Source organism: Terrapene carolina, unplaced genomic scaffold, assembly GCF_002925995.2.
Source record: "Terrapene carolina triunguis isolate 2854851 unplaced genomic scaffold, T_m_triunguis-2.0 Scaffold838, whole genome shotgun sequence".
NCBI classification, from domain to species: Eukaryota; Metazoa; Chordata; order Testudines; family Emydidae; genus Terrapene; species Terrapene triunguis.
The window spans coordinates 17,015,057-17,040,025 of record NW_020665189.1 but is presented as its reverse complement, the minus strand read 5'-3'; the positions used below and the strand labels follow the sequence as shown (position 1 = coordinate 17,040,025).

The 24,969-nt window shown below is 40.9% G+C and overlaps 1 protein-coding gene across 1 annotated transcript in view; it reads right to left on the bottom strand.

Moving 5' to 3' along the window:
• Positions 1-7,493, bottom strand: part of GABRB2 (gamma-aminobutyric acid type A receptor beta2 subunit) — a 248,391-nt gene extending 240,898 nt beyond the window's left edge. Inside the window, 3 exon segments of the mRNA XM_026660859.1 lie at positions 6,248-6,315; positions 7,212-7,303; positions 7,417-7,493. Coding sequence (XP_026516644.1) covers positions 6,248-6,315; positions 7,212-7,303; positions 7,417-7,493 — 237 coding nt within the window.
• Between the last annotated feature and the right edge of the window lie 17,476 nt (positions 7,494-24,969).

Sequence of the window (24,969 nt, the reverse complement as noted above, 5' to 3'; positions counted from 1 at the left end):
TCTCACTTTTGAGCCAGGTGCTCATGAATTCAAGTCTTTTACCATCATTTGAGCTCTTATTGGGTTTTTATACCATAGACCTGGGAGAGGGCATTGCACAAATCCTTCACACAAGATACTAAACTGAGGTCCCGTCTGTTGAACCCTGCGCTCTCCAGGAAATTAAAGAATTCATTATACTATTCAAAATGAGCAATGGATCATCTCAATATTCAGACCAAAATTCCTTCTTTCAGTAAGACAGTTTGTCATATCCTAGACGTTTGGGAGCTACTTCTGCATTCATAGGAGTTGCTACATTTATCTATATAGCCATGCACTATCAGCCGGGGTGTGCAGTCAGGATAATTTTGGAAGTGCAAAAGTTCTAAATCTATCTGCAGAAATATTTTCAACAGAAGACTCAGACTAGAAGCTTTTTGGGAAAAGACCATTGTCTTTTGTTCATACAGCTCCATGCACACCCATGTTACTGCAGAAATAATAAACTAGTAATGAACAAATAGTAATCTTGTATTATAAAACCAACAAAGCGATGCCCTCCCAATATGTGACTTTAATTTTCATGTTTAGATGCCCTATATCAAGGCATATGAAATGGCCATGCTCTACAACTCCTGCCCTTGCCAGTATCTCCTGTATGTAAACAATAAGAGGGGATTATTGCCAGCAGGCACAATGTTCTTCATCTCTTTCCCTCCTGCTCTCTCTCTCTCTCCTCTTTTCCCCTCATGTTTTATGTCTTTCCCCTTTCTCTATTTGTCTTTTCTTCCTCTCCTTCTCTTTACTTTACCAGGGCTCTATCCCTCTCTTGTTCTGCCCTTTTCTGGTTCATTTGGCTCCAACCTCTCTCCTTTCCCCTTATCAGCGTTACCCACCACACTCCTTCCCCAACAAGCAAATGGTCCCTCCTAGCCCGTCTCCCTGCCAGGCCCATCGAGAGAAATTTGGGCTCCAGTACATCATGTTCACTGGGGTCCCACCCTGTCCAATTTCACTTTATTTGCACAGAGATTATAGACCTTTTTGGGGGCCCGGTACAATTGCTCCCCTTTACCTCCCTTTCATCAGCCCTGCTCCCACTTCACACACCCAGAGGCAATTTCTGACTACCTGAAGTCTGAAAACCCTCATCAGACTATTTTCATAACACCCTACCTTGAATACCTCAAGGAAGTGTAGCAGATTTTAAGAGAACATGGCAGTGAGTATGGACTAATGATGGAAACTGAAAACCCGGGGTCCACCAACAGAGTACTGCTTTGTCCTATCAAGAAAAGTGCAACGGCACAGTTCTGGGATCACTACATCTTGATTTATCAGTATCTTACTTTGCATTTAGTAACCAACTCTGGGGCACCTTGAGTACAGAAGTTGCAATATAATATTAAACTTAATTCTCTACAGAGCTTAGATGCTGTTAGGGTCTGTCGCAAAAACTTCAGCAGATTGTAAGAAGTGAATCTTACCCTGGTATACTAACACTGCCTTTGTATCCCGTAACTCCTTCTTGATGGAAGGATTATACACTCAACCATGATGACTCCCAATAAGACAAACCAGTCTAATGTATTAATTTGGCTCCATGCATGCGTACTAAAGCCACATGCCAATATCTACATAATACTGTTGCTCTTTAAAATTATGTCCAAGTGCACATTTTGAACCAAGTCACTTGTTTAGATTCCACCTTCCTCACCTCAGCATGGATTAATAGCTATAATTAAATTAAATATAACACATCACTTAAAGTAAAACTAATTTGGGGGATAAAATATATCAAGCATTTCTTTCTCTTTTTAGGATATTCTGTATCAGAATCCCAAAAGAGCCACACGCGCACACACAAATTGTTTCCAACTATTTAAAAAAAAAATTTGGAACCTAATTCCAGTCCAATAGTCTCCTCTGAGATCAGTATATCATCCATGGAAGGTCAACAAGCAGAACAAATGCAGAATATGCTATAGAGGACACTCAGTGAAGACTTCAGAGGAAAAAATATATCCCAAATTTCCTTCTCTGCCACCAAACAAATGTGTAGGTTAAAGTTTGTTTTCTAAACATAATGGAAATATTGTGGGAGGGAGAAGGAATCTTAGCTGCTGTGTCAGTGTCAAAGTCTCTGCTCCAATTATTAATCAAGAGGGTGCAGATTTGGAAATCTGACATCTCAGCTGGCATTAGTTGTTTAAAAATAGACTATTAAGCCCTCTGGAGATATTATCTTTATAATGAGTCTGATTAGTACTAGGGAAAAAGGAAGCTGAGAAGGAAATTCAAGTATAGTAACAAACACCTGGAAACTCTCTTGAGAATGTTGTATTAGGCTCACTGCAATACAGCTCGTCTTATGTAACACAGAATTCATTATGACAGGAAAACCATTTTGGTTTAAGTAGCTATTACACCTCTTCATGTTTATTTTCAACTTTCACCTGCACCAGGAAACCTTTAAGGAAAGCTGCAGCATGACTGGCACAAAGCATACTCTCAACAATGGTAATACAGGGCCTGATTCAAAGCACAAAGAAGTCAATGAAATTAGCTATGGTTACTATTGTGTTGCACAAAAACATTACCTGAAGTATTTTACTCCTGTGCAAAATATGAAGCCTGAAAGCAAATTCAGACATGAAACCTATCAACTCCCAAATGTATCTGAAGGCCTCACTACTTCCCTTTATGTTCATTCAGTATAGCCCAGAGCTGGAAAGTCAAGTACATATATACTCTTTACCAACAGGTTTTGAAAACATAATTTAAGCTTATGAATATATCTCCAACTTTCTAAGTAGGAAAGGTTAGAAGTAAATGAATTGCTTCCAGTTTTAATGCTGTTACCGACAAGAGTAGCTATTTTGAAGGCAACTGCAAAGCCTGATTTACTGTGGATGGTGATGATAGAAAAACTTTCTGACTATGGAAGTGTGTGTGTGTGTGTGTGTGTGTGTGTGTGTGTGTGTGTGTGTGTGTGTGTGTGTGTCTTTCTGTTGGAAAGGATGGGACTCTTAAACTAAGTTCATATTGCAGTTATCAGTGATCGTCTCATGTTAATGTCCCAGGTTGTACAGTCTCCCTTGCAGGCAAAAAGTTAGTACAAGCTATAAACACATATCGGCAATGATTTGTCTTCAATTGAAGTCAATGGGAACTTTGCCATTGACTTCAGTATGAGCAGCAGAAGGTCCACAGGCAGGAAAAAGGACCTCTAAATGAGATGAGAATCTTTCTGAAGTAATGAGAGCTGCAAAGAAATTCTATCAAAGGCCAAAACTCCCACTTACTTCAAGAGGAGCAAGACACGACCCTATATGTTATGTATTTCTCTCCTTCTCTTCTTGTATGACTGTTTTTCTAGAAGCTCATTCACTGTTAATCTATCAAGATATATATCCACTGTGGTTTATAGAGTACTGTAAGTGCATTCTTATGTGTTTCTTATTTTGCAGTTAATAGGTTGAGAAAATAATTCTTACTATTGTTGATTAGGAAACCCCTGTCCTCGTACTAAAAGATAAAAAAAATACTGAAGAAAAACTTGTGGTTTCAAGAATGAAATTAGTCATGTTCCAATTATTTAAGCTCAGATACAGTTATATAATATTCACTCTATAACACTTTAAGCCAATTGTGATTGGTAAAACTCAATATATAAATCTCTTTACAACAAACCCGCCTGCCCATTTTGCCAAATTATCCAACAAAGTCTTTAAAAGACTTCATTGTTTTTCTAAAGTAAATTTTTCATTAAAGAAACTTAAATATTCAAGACACATACAGAAAAAGTTTTCAAAACAATATTCAGTTTATGTGTGCTGTGCCACATTACACAGGTGACTATCGTTTTTCAACAGAGATCAAATTTCCGGAAGTTATTTAACAGACTCTGCACCCCCTTAAATGAAAAAAAGATTTGGCATCAATGTCCAGTTTTGCAGAGATTTTGGGATGTAACACTAACCTAACAGTTCTAACTCACAGCACTAGCACGTGAAACTCACCACTCTCAAATGGCTAATGGATGTTTATAAAGGTTCCATATATGCCATATCTGTTCTACCCAGATTTCATTAAAAGGAAGCTGCTTAAAATAAAATGTAATTTTGTTTCTTTAGCACCTAAACTTCCTGAACAGAACATACCAAAGTATCCCATGATAACAAAACTAGAAGTTCAGTGTAAAGATTTTTAGATTGTATTTTAGGCAGCTACTTTAAAACTTAATACTTAGGAACTGATTCTGCTCCTAGTGAAGTTATTGGGAGCTTTGCCATTGCCTCCAATGACAGCAGGACCAAGCACTCAACTAGCAAATCTTCCAAAAACAAAGCTAATATTCTTATAATCCTAAGGTTACCATTTTATATTATGGAACATTTTCTGTAAGTCACAGAACACCTTCAGTTACGAAAATAAACCACAAATGGATGCCAGTGCACTGGACAACATTACCCAGGCAGAACAGCATTTTTGGAAAGTATTAATTCAGATCAGACGATTGAACCATTAAGCAAAATATATTTTAATGGGTACAAAGGTCAAGATACTGCAAAGTGGCAGTTATATAACTTTTTTGACAAATAATTTTTCATGTATAGTTAGAAGTGCCAGCAATGTTGGCCAATTTGTTTTTAAACAGGATACTTATCTCCTTCCCAGTCCATACATTTCATTAATACACATTTACCATGTTGCCTTTGCTACTAGAATGTTTTATGTCTGTATGTCACCATTCAGGGCCCAAACCAGTTCCCTTAACCAAATAAAACTGAAATTAAGGTTAAGACTGCAGAATTTGGTCCATAACATTACTAGGAAAGTTCAGCCTAACCCTTGAAGAGCTCCTTCTCAGATGTTAGTTTCAGGAATGCTGCTGTTTTCTCAACAGCTCATTGGACCCCCAAATAATGGAAGCAAAACACACTAATAATTTAGTTAACTTCTTATTATCCTTTCAGCAACTTCAACATTTTGTTTACTATAGACTATTAATGAAGATCACAGGAATAGCTTTGATTTACATAACGAAGTAAAATGTTTATTTGGGGCTGATTTTTGTGTGTATAGTTTGTTTGTGAAGCAACTCGCTTTATAAAAAAAAAAGTTAGGTAGAAAAACAAGTCTGTAAGCAAAACCTCCATTTGAACTCAATTCCCACCCACATAATCTGAAAGACATTTTTGATGTAAAGCACAATGCTTTGTGACATTTTTGAACTATGTATTAACGGGCCATCACCTCATCCATAAGAGAAGAGATAGCTGCACAGTGTGGTTCCATATCTAGTTTAGTTTGAGATCAAGTGTAAGGAAATCTGGCTGGGAATAGACCTAGTTCTCTACCCAGTTCACAAACTTCCTCCGCACATTTAAGCACTTTTCAGTCACTGGCACATGAAAAAGCATGTAGGTCTTGTAATTGCATCAAATAATTTGCAGGCAGTCCAACGTGGCCTTGCTAGCTGAAGCATTTGCGGGTCCCTTCGCTCCCCAATAGGCACAAAGTGCAAAGAAAAAAATAAATTTAAACTCTTTTAAAGAACAAACAGCACATCGGGGATTTAGTTGAAGGGTATTATAATTTGTCTTTCGGCTGCAGTAGAACCCCGTTGTCAGCAGGGGGCGCTCCTGCATGAAGCAAAACAAGGCTAACGTTGTTCCGCTGACTATAAACTCAAGGGCCCGCTCAATAGCGCTTACAGTACGTCTGAAGTGGTAGCTACTAAACAGTAAGACTGTCAATAAATCGTACAAGCTTTGAACATGTTGTGAGTCATAATATAAAAATAATCCTTATAGCCTATATTGCAGATTATTAATTTGTTGGATTTTTCCGGGGGGTGGCGAGGGCAGGAGGCACAAACCTAAGCATCCCTAAATCCAACCCCCCTCTCATTAAATGCATTTATCCATAGGTTTTCATGGATTTTTTTTCACTCCCCAAAATCTGCATGCAGGTTTGGACTGGTAACATTTGCTGTAGCAGATAGGCAAAGGCGGTGTCTTGTAATGCCAAAGAGGAGAACAAGTCCTTAATAGGTTGACAATGCACACAAAGAACAGCAGGAGATTTTGGGGGTGGAGTGGGGGATGGGGAGTACAGTTGGTTGATCACCGGTCGGGGAGTACCAGCCATTGCACAATGTAGCCAGATGAGAAATAATCAGACATTTCTCCCCCAACCCCCAAGCTTATTACCACAATCTTCAGGAGAGAGAGAGGGGGTAAAAAAACTAAATACTCACCATATTGACTTCTGATACCATGTCTATGCTGGCAATGTCTATGTTCATGCCAACAGCCACTGGGGGACCTGCAAACCAACGAGATGGTCCGCAATGTGATCTCTAAGAACTTAACTCATTCTTACCAGAGTTATCAAGACTAATCAAAGGGCGATATGGCACGAGTGTTGGTAACAACAAAACAGGCTCTCCTTTGATACCTGGAAAACCCTCCGTTTGCAGAGTATTCACCCTTTGCCTCCGCCGTCAGCTGTAGGGACATTTTATGTAACATGCACACACGTGTTAATAACGGGGGCTCTATAGACACTGGCTATATAGATAGACACACACAAATCGATTATTGTATGAACCAGTTCGAATCGGTACGTGGGGGAGGGGGAGAAAAGATTGGACTGCACATTTTAACTCTTTCTACTCGACACATGCGACATGCAAACTGAGAAAAAAGAATCTCACCTGAGATTCAAATGATTTATACCCGGCTCTTAAGATTGCTTTCTGGAGTAGTACACACACATTCACGCACACAACTAGTTCAAAGTTGCAGCAAACATTGGGTTAAGTGACATTTTCTGTATCAGTTAACAGCATATCTTGTACTCAAAAATAGTAACTGTGGTCACAGACACATTAGGCTCACTAGAACAAACGCTGGATAAACTTAAGAGATTTGCATCTCAATAAAGCCAATTAACCGAGGGTTTAATTATGGGGTAATAAGTTATCCGCACACACTCTCACAAATGAGACCGATTACAAATATACAGGAGATTTCAGTGATCGCATTAAGAGCATCCAGTGCTAAGAAAATTGAGTAACAATTGGCTTAACTTTGGGTCAGCTTGAGAAAATGGCAACATACACACCAAAGCGGCAGCACCCACAACACGTTGAAAAACACACACAGAGGATACACAGTCTGGGTATGTAACAGCTCTCATTCAAAAAGCAATCAAATTACCTCCAAAATCTGGCCTCAGGCGAATGTCATAGCCTTTCAGCAGTCTATCCACGGTCTCTTTTACCAGCGACATATTGCTAGGGTCATTGACACTAAAAAACAATAATACATATTTCTTATTTCTCAGATCCAATCTCCCCATTCGGGGAACAGTGGCAAACAGGGCAATTCAAAGTGAAGGAAAAGAGATGTCTCGCTCACTTACCTCTGTGCACACACCATTGCTATTATTAAGAAGAATGACCAAATCCCAACGTAGCCCCTTTTCCGGACTCTCAACATCCCTTTAGCTTTTGATATGATTTAGGGTTTCAGTGAAGAGGAGAAGAGATCCAACTTATTCTGGCCAGTGCAGTAATTCTAATGTGAGGCGCATGCGCACGGCGTACCACAACATCAAAAGGAGCAGTGGTTGCTGCTGGAGATGGAGCAAATTTCCTTGCCCAAAAAAAAAAAAAAAATTAAAGGGGAAGAAGGAAATGCATTATTTTTAAAAAGTCATCCCACAGGAGGATCAAGTGTATTTTTTGTCTTTTTGTCAATATATTACAATCTAATATAAACTGCAGCAAGCAGGGAAGTTTCAGGAGTTGCAGGGTACAGCAGTTTTGCAACCTAGCTTAAAGGGGGGCGGGCATGTGCAGGATCCGATTAGAAACAGAGGGAAAAAGAGGTTTAAAAGAAACTGGGGATGCAAATCGTGCATACCGTGCGAGAGGCAGACGCGGGGGGTAGCTTAACTTTACGCTCCCCGGAAACATCAGTCTACGTGGAGAAAGGTGAGGGGCAGAAAAAGGGACCTAGATTTGCAAGGCGGGGGGGGGGGGGGGGAGAGGGTTGAGCCTATGGTAATCTTCCTGGGGGAAAATGAAATGATGACGAACCAGGTTCTTGTAAGAAGGGATTCGGATGCTTCCTACTCTCCTGGCAGGAGCTGTTCCTAGGTCAGAGGAATTGGGGAGGGGAGAGAGGGACTCGCTTTATGACGTTACCAGCCAGGCAATTCTCGAGATTATTTATAACATTAAAAAGGGTGGCAATTACAACGAACGTCTCCCTTTTATGTTTCCATTGTATTTTAGCGTGGCTCCTAAAGCGTACAGCAATGGCTGGCAAGGATGGGCAAGTGTGGGGAGGCTGGGGGGGAGGGGATCATGCTATTTTCCCCTTTAGCAAGGAATGCAAATTCCTCAGGTAGATTTAGCCCTGGCTACGGAATGGGGTCGGGGAGCGGGATATCCTGCAAAGAAAACTGGGCTTTTAGTGACCATTCCATACCCGGTGCATTTCCACTCACAGACCCTCCTTACCTTTCTGAGTAAAACACCAGAGCTGCTGAAATGCAGTGTTGGGCCGAATTAATGCTTCAGAAGAAAGCAGAGACGAGCAGAAAACTGATTTGAGGATGTTTTGAGTGACATTTAAATCCTGAGCAGAAGAGAGAGAGGGAGGAGGGAGGGGGGGGGAAAGAGAGGACTTAAATTATTCCTTGCAAATCTGCCCGCTGCTGTAGCTCCTTTTACACCTCCTCCTCCAAATACCCATTTGGACCCGTGGATCTGTGTTGCTTCATTGAACGGATCTGGGGTGTGCACGCGTCTTCGCCTTCCCTGGATTGCACAGGGAAGGGAATTAGGCAGAGCCACTTAATTCCTCAGTTCACAACAGCAATATTTAATTCGCTGCAAGGGGAAGGAAGGCAGGGAGGGAGGGAGGAGGAAGGCAACGAGGGTGAGTGTTGCACAGAGAGAGAGAGAGAGAGAGAGAGATGCGAACCGTGGCTAAGGAAGAGACGCTTTGAAAGCCTCCGATTTCCCCTCAATAAACGTTTAGTCATTCCACTCACAGCAAATGACAGGAGCTCCAGGCCTGCTAAATCCCCCCTCCCCCCAAAGGGGAATGGTTTAAAACCTCATGCCCCCCTTCTCCACAGACCAAAGCCCGTTGCCTGGTGAAAGGCCATTTCACATGCATGCATATCACGGTCACCAAACAAACAAACCCCTCCGATCGCCTGGACAAGGGATTTTTTTTTAGACGTATGGATATATTTTATAAACTGAAGCAAGAGGTAGCTGAGCCCCGCGTGAAGAGGCAGAGCACAGTCCCCGGCCTCCCTGGGCATGCACTGCATTTAAAAACCAACCCCACTGGCTGGCTGGAGGTGCAGCAGTGAGAATAGCAGAGCTGCGGCTGCACCGTGCGCCAGCCAGCTGTAGCCAAACTGGAGTGGCCCCCAGACCCGGCTAGGTCCACGTGACGCCAGGCAACATGCGAATCCCGGCAGTGGGTCCCGGTAGCACGGGTTGCTCTTGGCAGATTGCTGGGAGGGGAGCCTCGCTCCCGCTCCTTTCCCCAAACCAACTGGGGCACGAGCGAGAAGGGCTGGGTGGGGGCTCGAGGAAGAGCACCCGAGCAAATAAGATGCATGGGAAGAGGGTGCAACTGAGGTGGCATGGTATGGGAAATGGGTGCAGTTGAGGAGAGGGATTATAGGCAGTGAGTGCAGCTGTCCGAGGAAACAATGGCGAGGGGCTACAGGAAGGTGCATGGGAAGGGGGTGCACATAAGGAGGGGCATGGACCAAGAGTGCAAATAAGCTGGCCTTGATTGCAGGCAGATGGTAAAAGCACAGATACTTTGTGGGAGAAGGGGTGCAGTTTAGAAGACCTTGAAGAAAGAGCAAGGATGCAAAGGAGGAAAAGCTGAATACATGAGACATAGATGTAAAGCCCAGCATCCATTTAACAAAATTCTGCAGGTGTGTTTAAAAAAAATGCAATCAAAGTTCATATATTGAAGGTTAGTGAGTGGGAAGGATCAGAGTCAAATCTTGTAGGGGGTCAAAATGTCTTCCACCTGCCCTTCAAAATATTCCTTAGGTAACACAGATACCAGTTTACCACAGTCTAGTGCATTCCACAGGCAACACATGCAGATCTACCTGTCTGCTACACTCTCACAGTAAATCATATTTATAGGAAATAGGTAGGGTTGAGCAGCCTACCACCACAACCCTCAAATGTCATCCCCAACAAAGTAAGCCTTTTTATGAGATCTGTGTATTTATTTGGTTTTGGTTCCTCTGAAAAATATTAGACTCAAATTATTTTTGAAGGGCCAGAGTAGGGAAAAAAGAGGTAATATGCTTGCTAAGAGGACTGAGACTCTTTTCTATTATGGCAGTTGGAGTTATGGTATAAGGAGAATTCATACATATGAACATTACAAGGTTAACAGGCTAGAAGAGTTTTCAGGAGCTCTGAAATGTCTTATTTATGTATTCTAAAAATAATCACGCTTGAGTAAAAAAATTTTTTAGCAATTTGTCACACTGCAATGCCCCTTTTTTTTGCTGTTCAAGATTGAGAAATAGGATTTTTTTAGGGCATGATGGATGCTATGTTAACCAACGAAGGTATCTGTTCTCTCACAGCTGGGATGCTTCACTTTCAAAGCATTTGAAAAATGGCCCTCAAAGCAGGTGGTGGACATTCATTTGTACAATTAATCTTGTATTGTTAAGATATATGTATGATATGCATTTCTTTTTTTCTGCAACCACATGATAAAACCTGCAGTCTGGTAGTAAAAGGCATTGATTGTGCACTTTTGTTCTCACCCATAAGGATTTACGTTGGAACCGCATCTGACATTTCAAATTCCTCAGTTATTTTCAGCTCTCTGATATTACTATTATATTGAACTGCTATTAAAATATTTCTTTCTTTCCCATCAAAATGTGAATCAGATAAAAAGAAAGATCTAAGGTCCAGGGTTGGCAATATTCAGTGCTGGATTAGGGAAAGATTTATAGTCTAATACCATGTGACATCAGGGCTAGAAACAAAGGAGTCAAGACATATACAGAAGTGAATATAGTTCTATACGGCAATGTAGATATCTATTCAAATGCCAAAGCTGTGTACAAATGCTAACAGCTCAAAATAGTGACATCCTTACACATAGAAAAGTTTAGTTTGTTTATGAATGTATTTATTATAAATACCAATTTTAAAACAGTGATACAAAACTGTATATAAAAATAAAGTATGGACAAGCAACTAAAAACAAACACTTTACAAAAACAGAAGCTACTTAAGTTTATTTTAAAATCTAAGAACCTGATGACACCATACAGTAACCAGGGGCACAAGATCCCTATGTTCACACTGACTTCAGTGGAAGTTGAGGGTGCACTGTACCCCATGGGATCAGGCCCTAAAGCAAGTTGGCCTTTCTATTGATGTAGAAACTGCACTGTGATGACCACCTCCTCCTCATATGCAGACATCAGAGCTCGATGTCCAGGTTCCATATCCAGAAGATAAGATCTGTATCAAGGGAGACTAAGCATTACAAACTGCCATCCAGACGTGCCCCACAGTCACATGAATAGGAAACCCAGCCAGTCAGGTGCATAGTTGTGGCTACTCTGGACAATCCAGACAGTAGCCTGTTGAGCTAATCGGGGGCACCCCCAAACAGCTGTTTGGCCACACCACCAAACAGCTGATCAGCAGCCGCCGCCAAACAGCTGTTTGGCGACTCCAGGAGGGGTTGGGGGAGGTTGGAGAGCAGCGGAGGGTGGGCAGGGGCCTTGGGGAAGGGAAGGAGTGCAGACAGGAAGAGGCGGAGTGAGGCTGGGGCTTTGGAGAGGGGGTGGGGCAAGGGCGAGGCCTCGGGGGAAGGGGCAGAGTGGGGGCAGGGCCTCGGGGTGGAACACCCCCGGGGAAAACTAGAAGTTGGTGTCTATGCTGCACTAATAATATGAGTGGCCAAATTCAGCTCCATGTTGACAAGCTGAGTATGGTGACTGCACCCCCAGACCATAGATCACTATTCAGCTAGAGCAAACATGAGGGTCACTACAGATGTAGGGTTTGCTCCCCAGGAGATTCCTGATAGTTTTTGTATCAAGGTGGAACAGGAAGAGATATTATTTTCAGATGCTCATTTTCAAGTGAGGCCAGTACCATCAGGCTATGGTTGAGTTTTGCTCCTGACAACTTTTGCAGTGACAACTGGTTGGAATGGCAGCAACCATCCCTGTGCACAGATCAAAATGGGTCAGTTGGCAAGATTATTGTTTAGATTGAAAGTAGTTGCAACTGTCTTGGTTTCACTAAGAATTAGTGGAAATAAGTGGTCAAAATGTCCACGTCTTGACTGAGATTCACTTCAATCCTATAGTTTCCTGTGTCAGCAATACAGACATCAGCAGCATACACATACTTCTCAGCCCACGTTCCAGGAAGGTCATATGTTTACATATTGAACAAAAAGGGGAACCAAAATTGACCCTTGTGGAAGCCCTTTGCAGAGGTGTTTAAGGGGACTGATTTTCTGCCCGACTTGCAGGATGTAACTTCGGTTAATAATCATTTCTCAGATGAACCACGCCTTCAGCCAACATGGAATAATTTTCAACAGCATCTTGTCAGTCAGCCTGATGTGCCACAGAATGTCATAGGTTGACATCAGGTCAATAAGGGCTGCACCAACTTTCTTTCCTGACTCAAATGGTTTTCTATGTCTTGAGTGAGACAGAGTGCCTGATCTTGGGTGCATAGTCCCTTCCTGAAGCCATCTTGAATGCAAGACAGCTGAGGATCGACTACCTACTTGTGCAAGCACTTGGATTGGCAGGAGTTAGTCCTACTCAACTGATGTGGTTAAGGTCTGGCATCTCATGATTCTGCAAATTTTATACCATAGTGGAGACCACCAGATTGACAGACTTCTGGAAAGACCTGAGATATTCGACTTTTAAAACATGACAATTTTGTGTATAAACAAGATATTGTAGGTAATTTTTAGAGGTTATTGACTCCCTCTGATCTCTTTACATTTGTACTCTTGGTAGCTAAAACACCCGGCTTCACAACTAAAGAGATGCAAAAAATAGTCCCCATAAAATGTTAATTTTCTAAAGCAATCTTTTTTTCCCTGTAACATATATAGAATATACAGAATATACTGTGCTGTGATGTGATGTGAAATAAGAGTTTTGGGCCAGATCCTCAGTTGGTATAAATCAGTGTAGCTCATTTGAAGTTAATGGAGCTAGAGATATGCCAGTTTACACCAGTTGAGAATCTGCCCCTTCGTTTCTTTATTCAGGGCTATGCCACTTGTGAGTAATAAGTCAAAGGCATGCTGACAAGACCCTTATACCTCTCCTCACTATCATGTTTACATACACACACACACCCCTGTACAAGTGCAGTTTCCCTCTTTCTTGGCCTTTTCACGAAGATAAAGTATAATACTTCCTTCCCTGCCGAACCAAGGGACGCACCCCACCCATGTACCTATTCACTACACCAATACTGACTTGGACTCTAACTACATTCTATGGGTGGCATACCCGAGATCACCTATTCGCTGACGCTTTAAAAACTCCTGCACCCCAATCTGGGTCTATGCTGGTTATGTACTATGTATGTATGTATGTATGTATGTATGTATCTTGTGACCCTTGTAACAGATATTTGTAATCTCTCATAACTCAAGCCTGACCCCAGACATACAGTACCTTCCTTTTTAACTTGTGTAAATTTGATTTTAAACATTAGCTTTAATACATTTTTTAAATCTGTTTTTATGAGTTTAATATCAGACACATTCCCTACCATCTGATATGTACTTTGTCTTGGGGACTGAATATGTCCTGCAGCCATTGCAGGCGAATGTTTGTGATGATCTGTTTTAATAATTCTTTTCCACCTCTAACTTTTCTAAGATGAGACTTTACTGAATTTCAATTTAAGTCAGAACATGTCTTATTTTACATGAACATTAAAGTTGCAATGTGTTCTACCACTTGGTTTTCTTTTTATCATTTTATGTTTGAAAGTTGAACTGACCAATCTTATGCATAAATTTAGTCTGGTAAATTGTTTAGAGAATAAGTAACATTAATACAGTGTTCACTGTACTTAATTGCAGGAGGAAAGCAGGGACAGGGGAGCAAAGCGTAGATGTTAATTAGCTTTCCTCTGTATGTAGAGTTTTGGTAATTGGAACTCAGATTTGTTCATTGTAGGACAAACTGTATATTATACTCAGAGTTAAAGTATAGTATATGTAAGAGCAAAACCCAGGTCATGACCCAGATTGTATTTTATAAGTGAAAAGAACTGATAGGAAACATTAAGGTACTGAATTCCTGTATGTCTTTTAACAAACATACCTTTTAGCATTGCCTGGGATCAATAGATGTTAGGTGTACATTGCACTAAGGTTATAATACAAAATTAAATTACTGATAATATAAAAATGGAAGTGAAATGGTTGTGTGAGACATCCCCAAATGCTATGATTGCAGAAAAGTGTCAATTGTAAGGAACTGGAGCAAAATGCAAAATGTCTGGCACCTTCAATTATGACAAAAGGAAATCTAAAACTCTTCTTATCAAATCATGAAAGCATAAAAATGTTATTTCCTTCAAAGTGGTGGAGTAAATAAATTAGTGTAACCGGGATGTAGGCAGCAAAATTGAAGTTCTACAGTCATTCAGTGTTCTCAACTTCAGGAGTGAGCCCCACCCCAGATAGTAGTTTTCACTACACTGGCATCAGATTTCGCCAGCGGGAACCATGGAAAGTTGCACTGACCCTGGGTATACTGTGCCTCCTCATCCCAAATGTTCTCTTGGAGCTGTAGTTAAAGAACCTTGGAAAGCTCCCTGGTCCAGAGACGCAAGACTGGGAGACTCTCCGTTGGGGGTGGGGAGGGATGTGGGAAGTGGATCTTAGGGTGATACCGGGCAGGGAAGAGGGGTTTTTGTTGACCAGGTAAGAGCTGTTTAATGGGGGGTGGGATGGCTGGGAGCCAGAGTAAGATGAGATAGAGTAACTGGGTAAGAGCAGATTAAACCATTTAAGAAAATATTTTAAAATAGGACCAAGGACCACAGGGACAGATGAGAGGTCATTTCAGAGGCTAATTTTCCATGTTTAGCTTGTGCCACCAACTTACCTTTGACATTTAAAAGCAAGGAGACCAGGGCTGTGAAGATAGAGGAATTGGGTAGGGGAGAGAGGAAGGGTAATAAAAACATTTAAGAAATATAAAAATCCATGAACCAATAGGATGTGTGCCAAGATCACCTCACTCTGTGTGTGTGTGTGTATATATATGTCTGAATTCGTTGTCCCATCCCTCATCTGTTGTTTGTCTTGGGCCCCAGCCCTGCAATGTGACCTGTGTAGGCAGAGCCTCATGACTACATGGAGTCCCATTTAAAGTCAGGGCAGTTCAATAGGGATGCAGGGCTCTGGCTGCATGGATTGATTGTAGCATTGGGCCTTCATTAGCAAGCTCTTTGGGGCAGTATTGTGCCTTCTTACATTATTTTAGAGTTCCCAGCGCAATCTTGGGCACTATTATAAATAATAAATGATTATGCAAATAGTTGGAGCTGGTTGGAAAATTTGGATGAAAAACAGAAGTGAAATGTTGTGAATTTTCCTTCTTTTTTTCCCCAACCAGCTCTCAGGTGCTGGCCACTTGTACATGTCAAATCTTAAGACTAAAACAGAAGTCAACCACCAGAAATATTTAACGTCTGTGTTTTCACAACACTTATTTCAACTGGGAAAGTAAATAGAGTTCAATCTCCCAGAATCACAAATGGAATCCCCTTTATTCTGAGCATTATGAAGTCTCCTGCTGAAAGGAGAAATTAGGAACAGGAGCCAGTAGAGAAGGTAGGAGTTAATCCACAGAAAAGCAAAATTTTTAGCATGGATATAGACAAGAAGGGGAGAGAAAGGAGAGAGAAGAAAGAAAAGACCAGGGGTAGGTGTACCAGGGTATGGCCCACAGGAAGGGGAGGGTGTGATGGGGTGTACCAGCCCTGCATTGGGCTGCCAGGGGCGGACCAATCATTGTGAGCCCAGGAGGCCACACCCCCTCTTCCCTGCTGCACATGCTCCAAGTGGAGAACTCAGATAAAAGGAGGCAGCCCAGGCCAATTAAGGGTGGTGATGCAGGAGGAAGGGAGTACACTGCTGGCTCCTGCAGAGGTACCTGCAGCGCCCCTGGTGGTAAAGCCCAGGGACCTGGACTACCCGCCAGATGACCCGCTGGCTGCAGAGACTGCCAGGGAAGCCACGCCACCGCCCATTGAGGAAGCTTCCTAAACTACGCCCCAGCCCAGAGACACGTGAGGCCTACAGACTGTTTGTTTGTTTGCCTTGCTCCGCCCTGCCCTGGGGTTGCAGCCTGTTTGCTGCCCCAGCCAGGAGGCTGCTGGGCTATAGACTACTTGCTTACTTTGCCCTGCCCAGGGGCTGCAGCCTGCTTGCTGCTTTGACCGGACCAGGGGGCTAATTCCACAGACTGTTTGATTGTTTTGCTGCTCAGAATCCATGGATACCTCTTTAGGTGACCCTGTTTGGGGGCCGGGCCACACTTGACAGAAATCACCTGCTTAATGGGGAAGCCCATGACCGAGTGGCAGAGCAGGCCACCCCCATAATGGATTGATGGGGGGGTGCCCCAGCTTGACCAGCAAGACCCAGCCCGTCACAGTGAGTCATTCCTCTAACAGAGCATTTCAAAGGGTGCTCTAGAAAAATGTGGCTGGAAACTACTGTTTTAGGTCTCCAGTCAAACTAATTTCCCAAAAGTGAAATAATCGGTGTGTCTGAGAGGTCAGGCACAGGATCGGCATAAAATGTTTGCGCTGTCCAGATACAGACAGCCCTCTAAAAATATGTATGGGGGAGCCTGAGCGCTAGGAAATCAAACATGGAATATGGCTTGACCCAGAGTCTCTGGTTTGAGACTGAATTATTCAAATTACTCTAATCTGAAATGAGTGAATCAGGAAGCATTTTTCAATCTAATTTATATAGCACTTTCGTATATAGATCAAAGGTAAAAATGCCAGTGGCCAGTCTGTTGTTGGGGTTGATCCTCAACTGGTGTATTTTAAGAAATGCAAAATATTTGATTGAAAAGATAATACTAGAATTCCATATACTTGATGGAACAAACAAGTAAACATCTTCCCAGATCAGTCTTAAGTAAAGCTGCCAGGTCAGAAGCAGAGGAGTCCATATTTAAAAGGAGTTTAGCCTAAGGAGAAATGTAATGGGTGAACTTTAGTGTCGTTTGCTTGTCTTCCAATTGCTTTTTGAATCATTATTTTGTAATAGGAACTATGAGAACAGAGGTTTGTAATTTACCATAAGCAAAATTATGGCTGGCCCTTTATGGGTGTTTGAGAAGGGGAGAGAGCTGAGGGAATCTACTCTCCTTGTATCCCGGAGCCAAGCAGAATGCTGCTTCTAGCATTCCATGAGCAAAAGCAGGTAGCTAGTGCTCCCTGCAATGATCTAGATAGTGGTTCCCAAAGTGGAGTCCCTGGACCCCTGGGAGTCAACCGTGGGTTATGCAGGGGTCTGTCCCTGGAGCCAGGCTGGAACAGCATTCAGGTGCTTTTGTCACATGGAGGATACTATTTTGTTCTCTTAATGGCGTCCTCCACACAGCGTGACCTTACACTCACCGTGCGTGAGAAGTCATGCTGCTGGGGAGTTCCCACACTGGCGGGGGTGGTCTGGGTCTGGCCAGGTCTGGGACATCTAGTCAGATGCCAAAGGGGCCCTCAGGGGGGAAAAAAAGAGTTTGGGAACCACTGCTTGAGATTCTGACTTGGGGTGTGGCCAGCTGGTTTGAGGACATGCCGATGCCAGGGCCCTGTCTCTCATCGTCACCCCAGTACCTACTAGTGTCCAGAGACAGGAGAATACGTGGCACATTTCTGCAGAAGGTGTAAACATGCTTTTCACAGCCCATTTCACCATGTCTCTGATGCATTCTGCCTATGTGCTATGCAGGCACTGTGCTTCATAGAACCGCCTCTTGTCCCTACATCTCTTCACTCCACCCCCGAGTGGAGTGCCTCTAGCTGCAGATGCCAGAATTTAGGCCTTTATATATGGAAGGTCCTAGTCTGCATTCACTTATTAAGAGCAACTGATGTGATTCCACTGACAAGATGAGATTATGTTAAATTCTACAAAAGTTTATAGGTATTGAGGATGAGACATTGTCAGAAATAGAGGCATCAAGAAAGTATAAAAAGAACCAATGGAACAACTAGATAAGCTGAACTGCAATAAGTCACCAGAACTAGATGACATTTAACCAAGAGTTTTGAAAGAACTCAAGAATGAAGTAGTGAGCTGCTAACAAACATGTTTATCATAAAAATTCATAATTTATCAGCTACCAAACAGAAACACTTGAAGTATGGCCAACTACACCTCTACCCCGATATAACGCGACCCGATATAACACGAATTCTGATATAACATGGTAAAGCAGTGCTCCGGAGGGGCAGGGCTGCGCACTCCAGTGGATCAAAGCAAGTTTGATATAATGCGGTTTCACCTCTAACGCGGTAAGATTTTTTGGCTCCCGAGGACAGCGTTACATCGAGGTAAAAGTGTATGTCCATCTTTTTAAAAAGGAGCTAATGATGGCCCAAGGAATTGGCAGACTGATGAGCCTTACTTTAGGACCAGGCAGCACAGTTGAGAAACTCATTGAAAACAGAATTGTAAAATTTCATGATGAGTACAAAATGATAAGAACAAATGAGAATGGGTTTTGTAAGGATAAATTGTGCCTCTATAATCTGTTAGAATTCTTTTAAAGGGGTGACAATGTAGTGGAAAAATGGAGAACGGGTAGATTTAAGATGTTCACAGTTTCTCAATGATTTGGATAAATATCCTTTACAGGAGGTTATAAAGGAAACTTGCTAATAATGACGTGAGAAATTAAGCCCTGTCTTGCATTAAAAACAAGTACACGTTAAGAAGTGAAAAGTAGGAATGACTGACCAGTCTTTGGCATGAGGAGAGATTAAAGGTAGCACTAGAGGTTTGTATGCAAATATATTTGTTTAAAGCAGTCAGGGAATGGGGCTGAAGAGAGAGACATCAAATTTTGAGGAAAAGACATTATCATACAGTCAAACAACAGAAGATTGTGAGCAAGTGAAACCACCTAATAAAAAGTGAGTCACATTGATTGGGCTATGTGGGAGAGCTACATAACTGTTGCCTCCATTTACCTATTCTGTTTTTCAGTCTACCTGCAAATTTCCATTCCATAATCTCCATTTGCTGTCTCCATGAAAATTTACCCATATTGGACCCAAAATTTTCACATGAGCAATACACTCAGTAGAATGTGTTAGAGGTTTACTGGTAAAGTCTCTGAACGTTCCATCTGCTTTGAGCATGCTGAAACCCACACAGCCTCGTGCATGCCAGTGCACTGAGGAGGCTCACAGCCCTCATTGAGCCTCCCTCTATGGTAATTACAGAGTTGGAGCTATACATGTAGGGGATTCAGCAGTATCAACATCCCCTTTGGAGTATGTGTGTGGGGGGGGGGGGGGGGGAGAGCACGCTCACCTGAGCCAGGAGGAGATGAGTTCTAGTTTCAGTTCTTCCACTGTCTGGTGATAATTCTGTGCACTTCATATCCCTTGCCACTGAGCAAGGCCTCATGCTCCAACCTTAGGCTGAAGATAAATATTCCCATTTTGCAAATGGGGTAAGAAAGTGTACAAGGTTATTTATGGGGGAGCTTGCAACAGAACTCTAGACTCTGACATAGCAAATTAAGTCTCATCCATTTCAGCACACTGCCTTTAAGAATGAGTGCACCTATAAGTACTTGGCTGAATGAACAGCACCCACTTCAGAGCCAGGAATAGAACTCAGGATTATTCAACTTTCTCCTTCTGTCTAATAAAGAGTTATATAAGCCATTGGCCAAGTGTATGTCATATACCCTTGTTGTGGTGGTTCACATAAAGGATAATAGCCCGCTACTGCTACCAGTTACTTTTTTAGGTCAAGTGGCAGACATCTGTATTGTAGTTCCATCTCTGCTGATGACCCATGGAGGGTTGAAAGATCGTCAATATGGTTCCACATAATGGAACTTCTGGGTTTTGTTTTTTTCAGTTTTCATTTGTCTTTAAAAAAACCCTAAAATTACATATTTTAAGAAAACGAGTAAAAGAACATTAAAGTTCCAAGATCAAATATGCAGAAGTTAGGAAATACAAGAATTAAGGTTGAGCATGCAATATTGATTCAGCCCTATTGTGCATTTATATCATGATAGAGTCTTTATATGATGAAATACCATTTGTTCTACAGGACTCTTTCCTTATTCAGCGCATAGCACATGAGTCAGAGGCTTGTAAGAAAAAAAAGTGGGTTTTTTTTTTTGGTTAAGGCACTGGACTGGAACCCAGGAAAGCTGGGTTCTATTTCTGATTCTGTAACAGACTTCCTATAGGAATTTGGACAAGTCAATTCATATGTGCATGGAGACCTAATTAAGGTTTCACAAGCAAGATTAACTCTTATTTCCTGACTTTTGAGTTTTTAACTTTGTAGTCTTAACATTATTTTGCTGTAGGGGACTTTAATGTAATAATAATAATTAATAATGTAGTATTATCAGCATGACTTTTCTCTAATATGCAGATGAAGAAATGGAGACAGGTATGTTAGGGTTTGCCCAAGGTTGCAGAGGGAGTCAGGATAAAAGCAAGGAGTTCATACCTCCCTGGCCTGTGCCCTATTGGAACATCCCGCTCCTATACCAATGGGAGTAGATTGTAAAATTAGGTGTTTTATGTGGGTTTTACACTTTTCTCTTAAGCCCCTGATTTAAGCCACTCAAGTAGGTGAGCTACTTGTCCTATGTGACAAATGGTTCTCATTTCATTTGACTGTTTAGTAACACACAAGACAGTGGGAATTGCTTATAAAAATGTAAAGGGATTGTAAAATGTCACGGCACTTAGCCTGCTTTTGAATGAAATGAAAAGCATGTGACTCAGATTTTGACTGAGATGTGCCACAGTCTAAGTGGTATGTCACAGCCAAAAATCAGGTGGAATAGGACTTTCACTTCAACAAGACACGTCACATGCCATGAAATGCTTCCACCTTAACTGCAAAATAATGCAGTAATTAATATAATATTGCTGCATAGTTGAAGATTAATATATAGTCTGTTTTGCATTTTCTAAGCTTTTTGCTTCTGCGTTTTCAGCTGAAAGTTGTTTATTTCTCACAAAAAACTAATCAATAATAACAAAGATGTGTTACTTAGCTTTCCTTTAATAGAGGCCAGCAATTATTATACACTGACTATTCTAGAGTATTATTGTGTAAATAAAATAAGCACAGGAGTTATTATGAAATACATTCTTATTCATTTAATACACTTTCAGGAGAGCCACAGATGCATGTCCACCCCCTCCCAATGCAGTGCTGCGGGAAAATAGGAAGAGATCTCCCAGTATGCAGCACTCCCTGCTTTCTTTACCATATGCCTTCTAAATATGCATCTCTGTCAATATGTTACTTCTATCTAATGTAACAATCACAATAGAGCCTACTGACTCTTGGCAAATAAGTTCTGATGCATTTTATATCTTATAGTTACTAAATTGTAGCCTAGTTTATAAAACACTTTAATGAAGTAAAGTAACCATTGAATCCTGGCAACTGTTTCACATCTGTCCCTACCAGTTTGAGTTTCAGGAGTAACTCCATTGAATGTCTATCTGTTCCAAATAAAGGCCCAAATTCAGCAAGGCACTGGAGGATGTACCAAAGGCTAAACCTCAATTTGATAAAATGAGAAATACTCTATACCAGTGGTTCTCCACCAGGGGTATGCAGAGGTCTTCCAGGGGGTACATCAACTCATCTGGATATTTACTTTACAACAGGTTACTAGTGAAGTCAGTAAAAACTAAAATTTCAGACAATGACTTGTTTATATTGCTTTATATACTATACACTCAAATGTAAGTACAATATTTATATTCCAGTTGATTTATTTTATAATTATATGGTAAAAATAAGAAAGTAAGCATTTATTCAGTAATAGTGTGCTGTGACATTTTTGTATTTTTATGTCAGATTTTGTAAGCAAGTAATTTTTAAGTGAGGTGAACCTTGGGTGTACACAAGACAAATCAGACTCCTGAAAGGGGTACAGTAGTTTGGAAAGGTTGAGAGCCACTGCTCCATCTATACTGAGCAAAAACGAATCGGTGATATTTATTGGTAAGAGGTACTATAAGCAAAAGTTAGCTAAATTTTACAGAGAGAGAATAGAGTATGTTCGGGGATACCATATTCCTTTATGCAAAGCTAAACAAAATTAATTTCAGTGTGGGTGAATGGTAAGCTGGTTAATGGAAACTTAAGCAGGGCTCTAAAATGCTACAAGGAGCAAATAAATAAATAAAAATATTGCAGCATAGTGAGTGGTTTTTAAGAACTGAGGAGGGAAAAGGAAAAACAAAGGGAAAATGATGAAGAAACAGCTAATAATATAAAGATAAATCATTATTTTAATATTAGTGGAACTGATAAATAAATTGTATATCTTTAAAACTGTACACAAAAATGCGATGTATTAATTTTGTACTCTCAGTGGCGGGGCTCAGTTTTGAAGATTTTTATCCTAAAAAAACCCTTTTGGAGACCATTAATAAGGCATCAAAGTAAGCAAGTATTAGTTACTGTAAAAAAAAAAGAATTGGTAGAGAAAATAAAAGTTTCTTTGTATCGGTATTTAAGGAGAATATTAACACTACATCTGTGGAGGATGTGTGTGAGTATTCTCCACTTTGTCCTGGTGAAGACAGATTATTGAAACAGTGGTAGATAAATTTAAAAGTAGTGATGAGTTGGCATCCACAGGTGATATATGAGATTAGGAACTCAATAGTTGAACTATCAGCAATTATTTTTTAGAAAGCCTTTGATACTGGAGTGGTACCAGATGATTGGGTACCAGTGACTAGAGTTTCCAAATTTAAAACAAGTTTCTAAAATTATCTGAAAATTAAGACAGTTCTAACATCCATGTGCCTCATAATACTTTTATATAAATAACCCCATCAAATAATGGAAGCACTGAGTTTCAGTTTACAGATAAGAACATAAGACCAGCCATACTTGGTCAGACCAATGGTCCATCTAGTATCCTGTCTTCCAATATTGTCAATGCCAAGTCCTTCAGAGGGAATGAACAGAACAGGCAATCATTGAGTGATCCATCCCCCACCGTCCACTTGTGAATTTCTGCAATCGGAGGAGTAATATGAATTTTCCTCCTCCTCCTTGATTAAAGAAGACAGGTGTTTCAACCACCACACCTCCCAAGATTTGCTTGGATTTTGAGAAGATAGGTGACTCCTGCCCGTAGGCCACTTGTGCACATAGGCCCCAATGGCTTCTAATGGACCCTAGATAGTCTTTCATATAGAGTTTATACAGCCAAGGATCTCCTAATTACTGGATGCTCTCAGAACCATCCCCATTATACCATGATCATTTATTAACTGACTCAGCATTTAGATTCTTAGTTCAGCATGCATCAGCAATAAAGAAGAAAAGATCAATAGATATGATTATTAAACACCAGGTGGATGTATACATGACACACACACATAAATATAACAACTATACTCAATCCTGGAGTCTACTGAGGCAAAACACCTTGACTGAAATTGAGGGCTGGTTAAGGACTTCAGGATAGGACATTTCAGATAAATGTATACAAGTGGTGTGCATTATTTATGAAATAGGCTACAGAAATGGACACCCATATTTTACGATTGTGTGCAATGTGATATAAATTTTTTCACAAGATGTAGCTCTTAATCCACACTTCTGCAAATAGTTCTATGTATTTCAGAAGAATGAGGCAGACAAATCAGTCTGTATTTATTAGATATAGAGCAATCAAAGCACTGGTAACCATTCACCAGGTACATATCACTCACAATATGGTCAATAGAATCCATCAAAATCCATCACACAATGTAGAAAAGATGGGATCTAAGTTAAGAAGCTTTTTGTATTTAGAAGGCTCAGTGTAAATCTTTTGCAAAGTAAATCAAAAGCTAAGACATCACATATTCTGTTAAAGGGACACTGTAAAGATTTTTGGCTCTGAAATATGACCTCCCATGACAGTAGTCTCATCTGTAAGCTCTGACCCTTAAGAAGTCCATATTTGCATTATTTTGTATATTGATCCATCCTGCCCCTACACAAATAAGTAAATAAACAGATGGAGATATGACTTACTGTGAGATTCATAGGAAACCGTTCAGTAAATGCGAATTGTCTCTAGCACATTACTTTTGTTTTATTTTAATTTAAAATAATAATAAAAATACACCTATAACAAGGCTGTAGGGACCTTATCATATAATTAGTATTACAACAAAACCCCAGCAGCATTTAATTGCTATGGATGATTTATGTACTATTGGTCTAGTAGTATATTGCCTAATATTATTGGGCATATACCTCTTTCATCACAGTTTGAGCAACAGCATGAGAAGTTTCTTGTTTCATGTAAAGATGTACCCAAATAGATATTTAAATCTGAGGCCCCATCTTACAATGAGCTCCATACACCCATATCCCTGTATTTTGTTCTCATGATTTAGTGAGGTTCCACATACACTCAGGGGGCTGTACAGGCAACAATCATTGTACACTAAAGGACTAGTAGCAAGGTAGAGTAGCACAATTTTTTAGGCCTACCAACTTTGAGCTCAATCCTGCTTCCTTTGAAGTCACTGGTAAAACTTGGAGTCGGACCCTCTTTAACAATATCGCTACCTGTCATATGTAACTGAAGAAAAACTCTTTAAGCACAGCACTACAG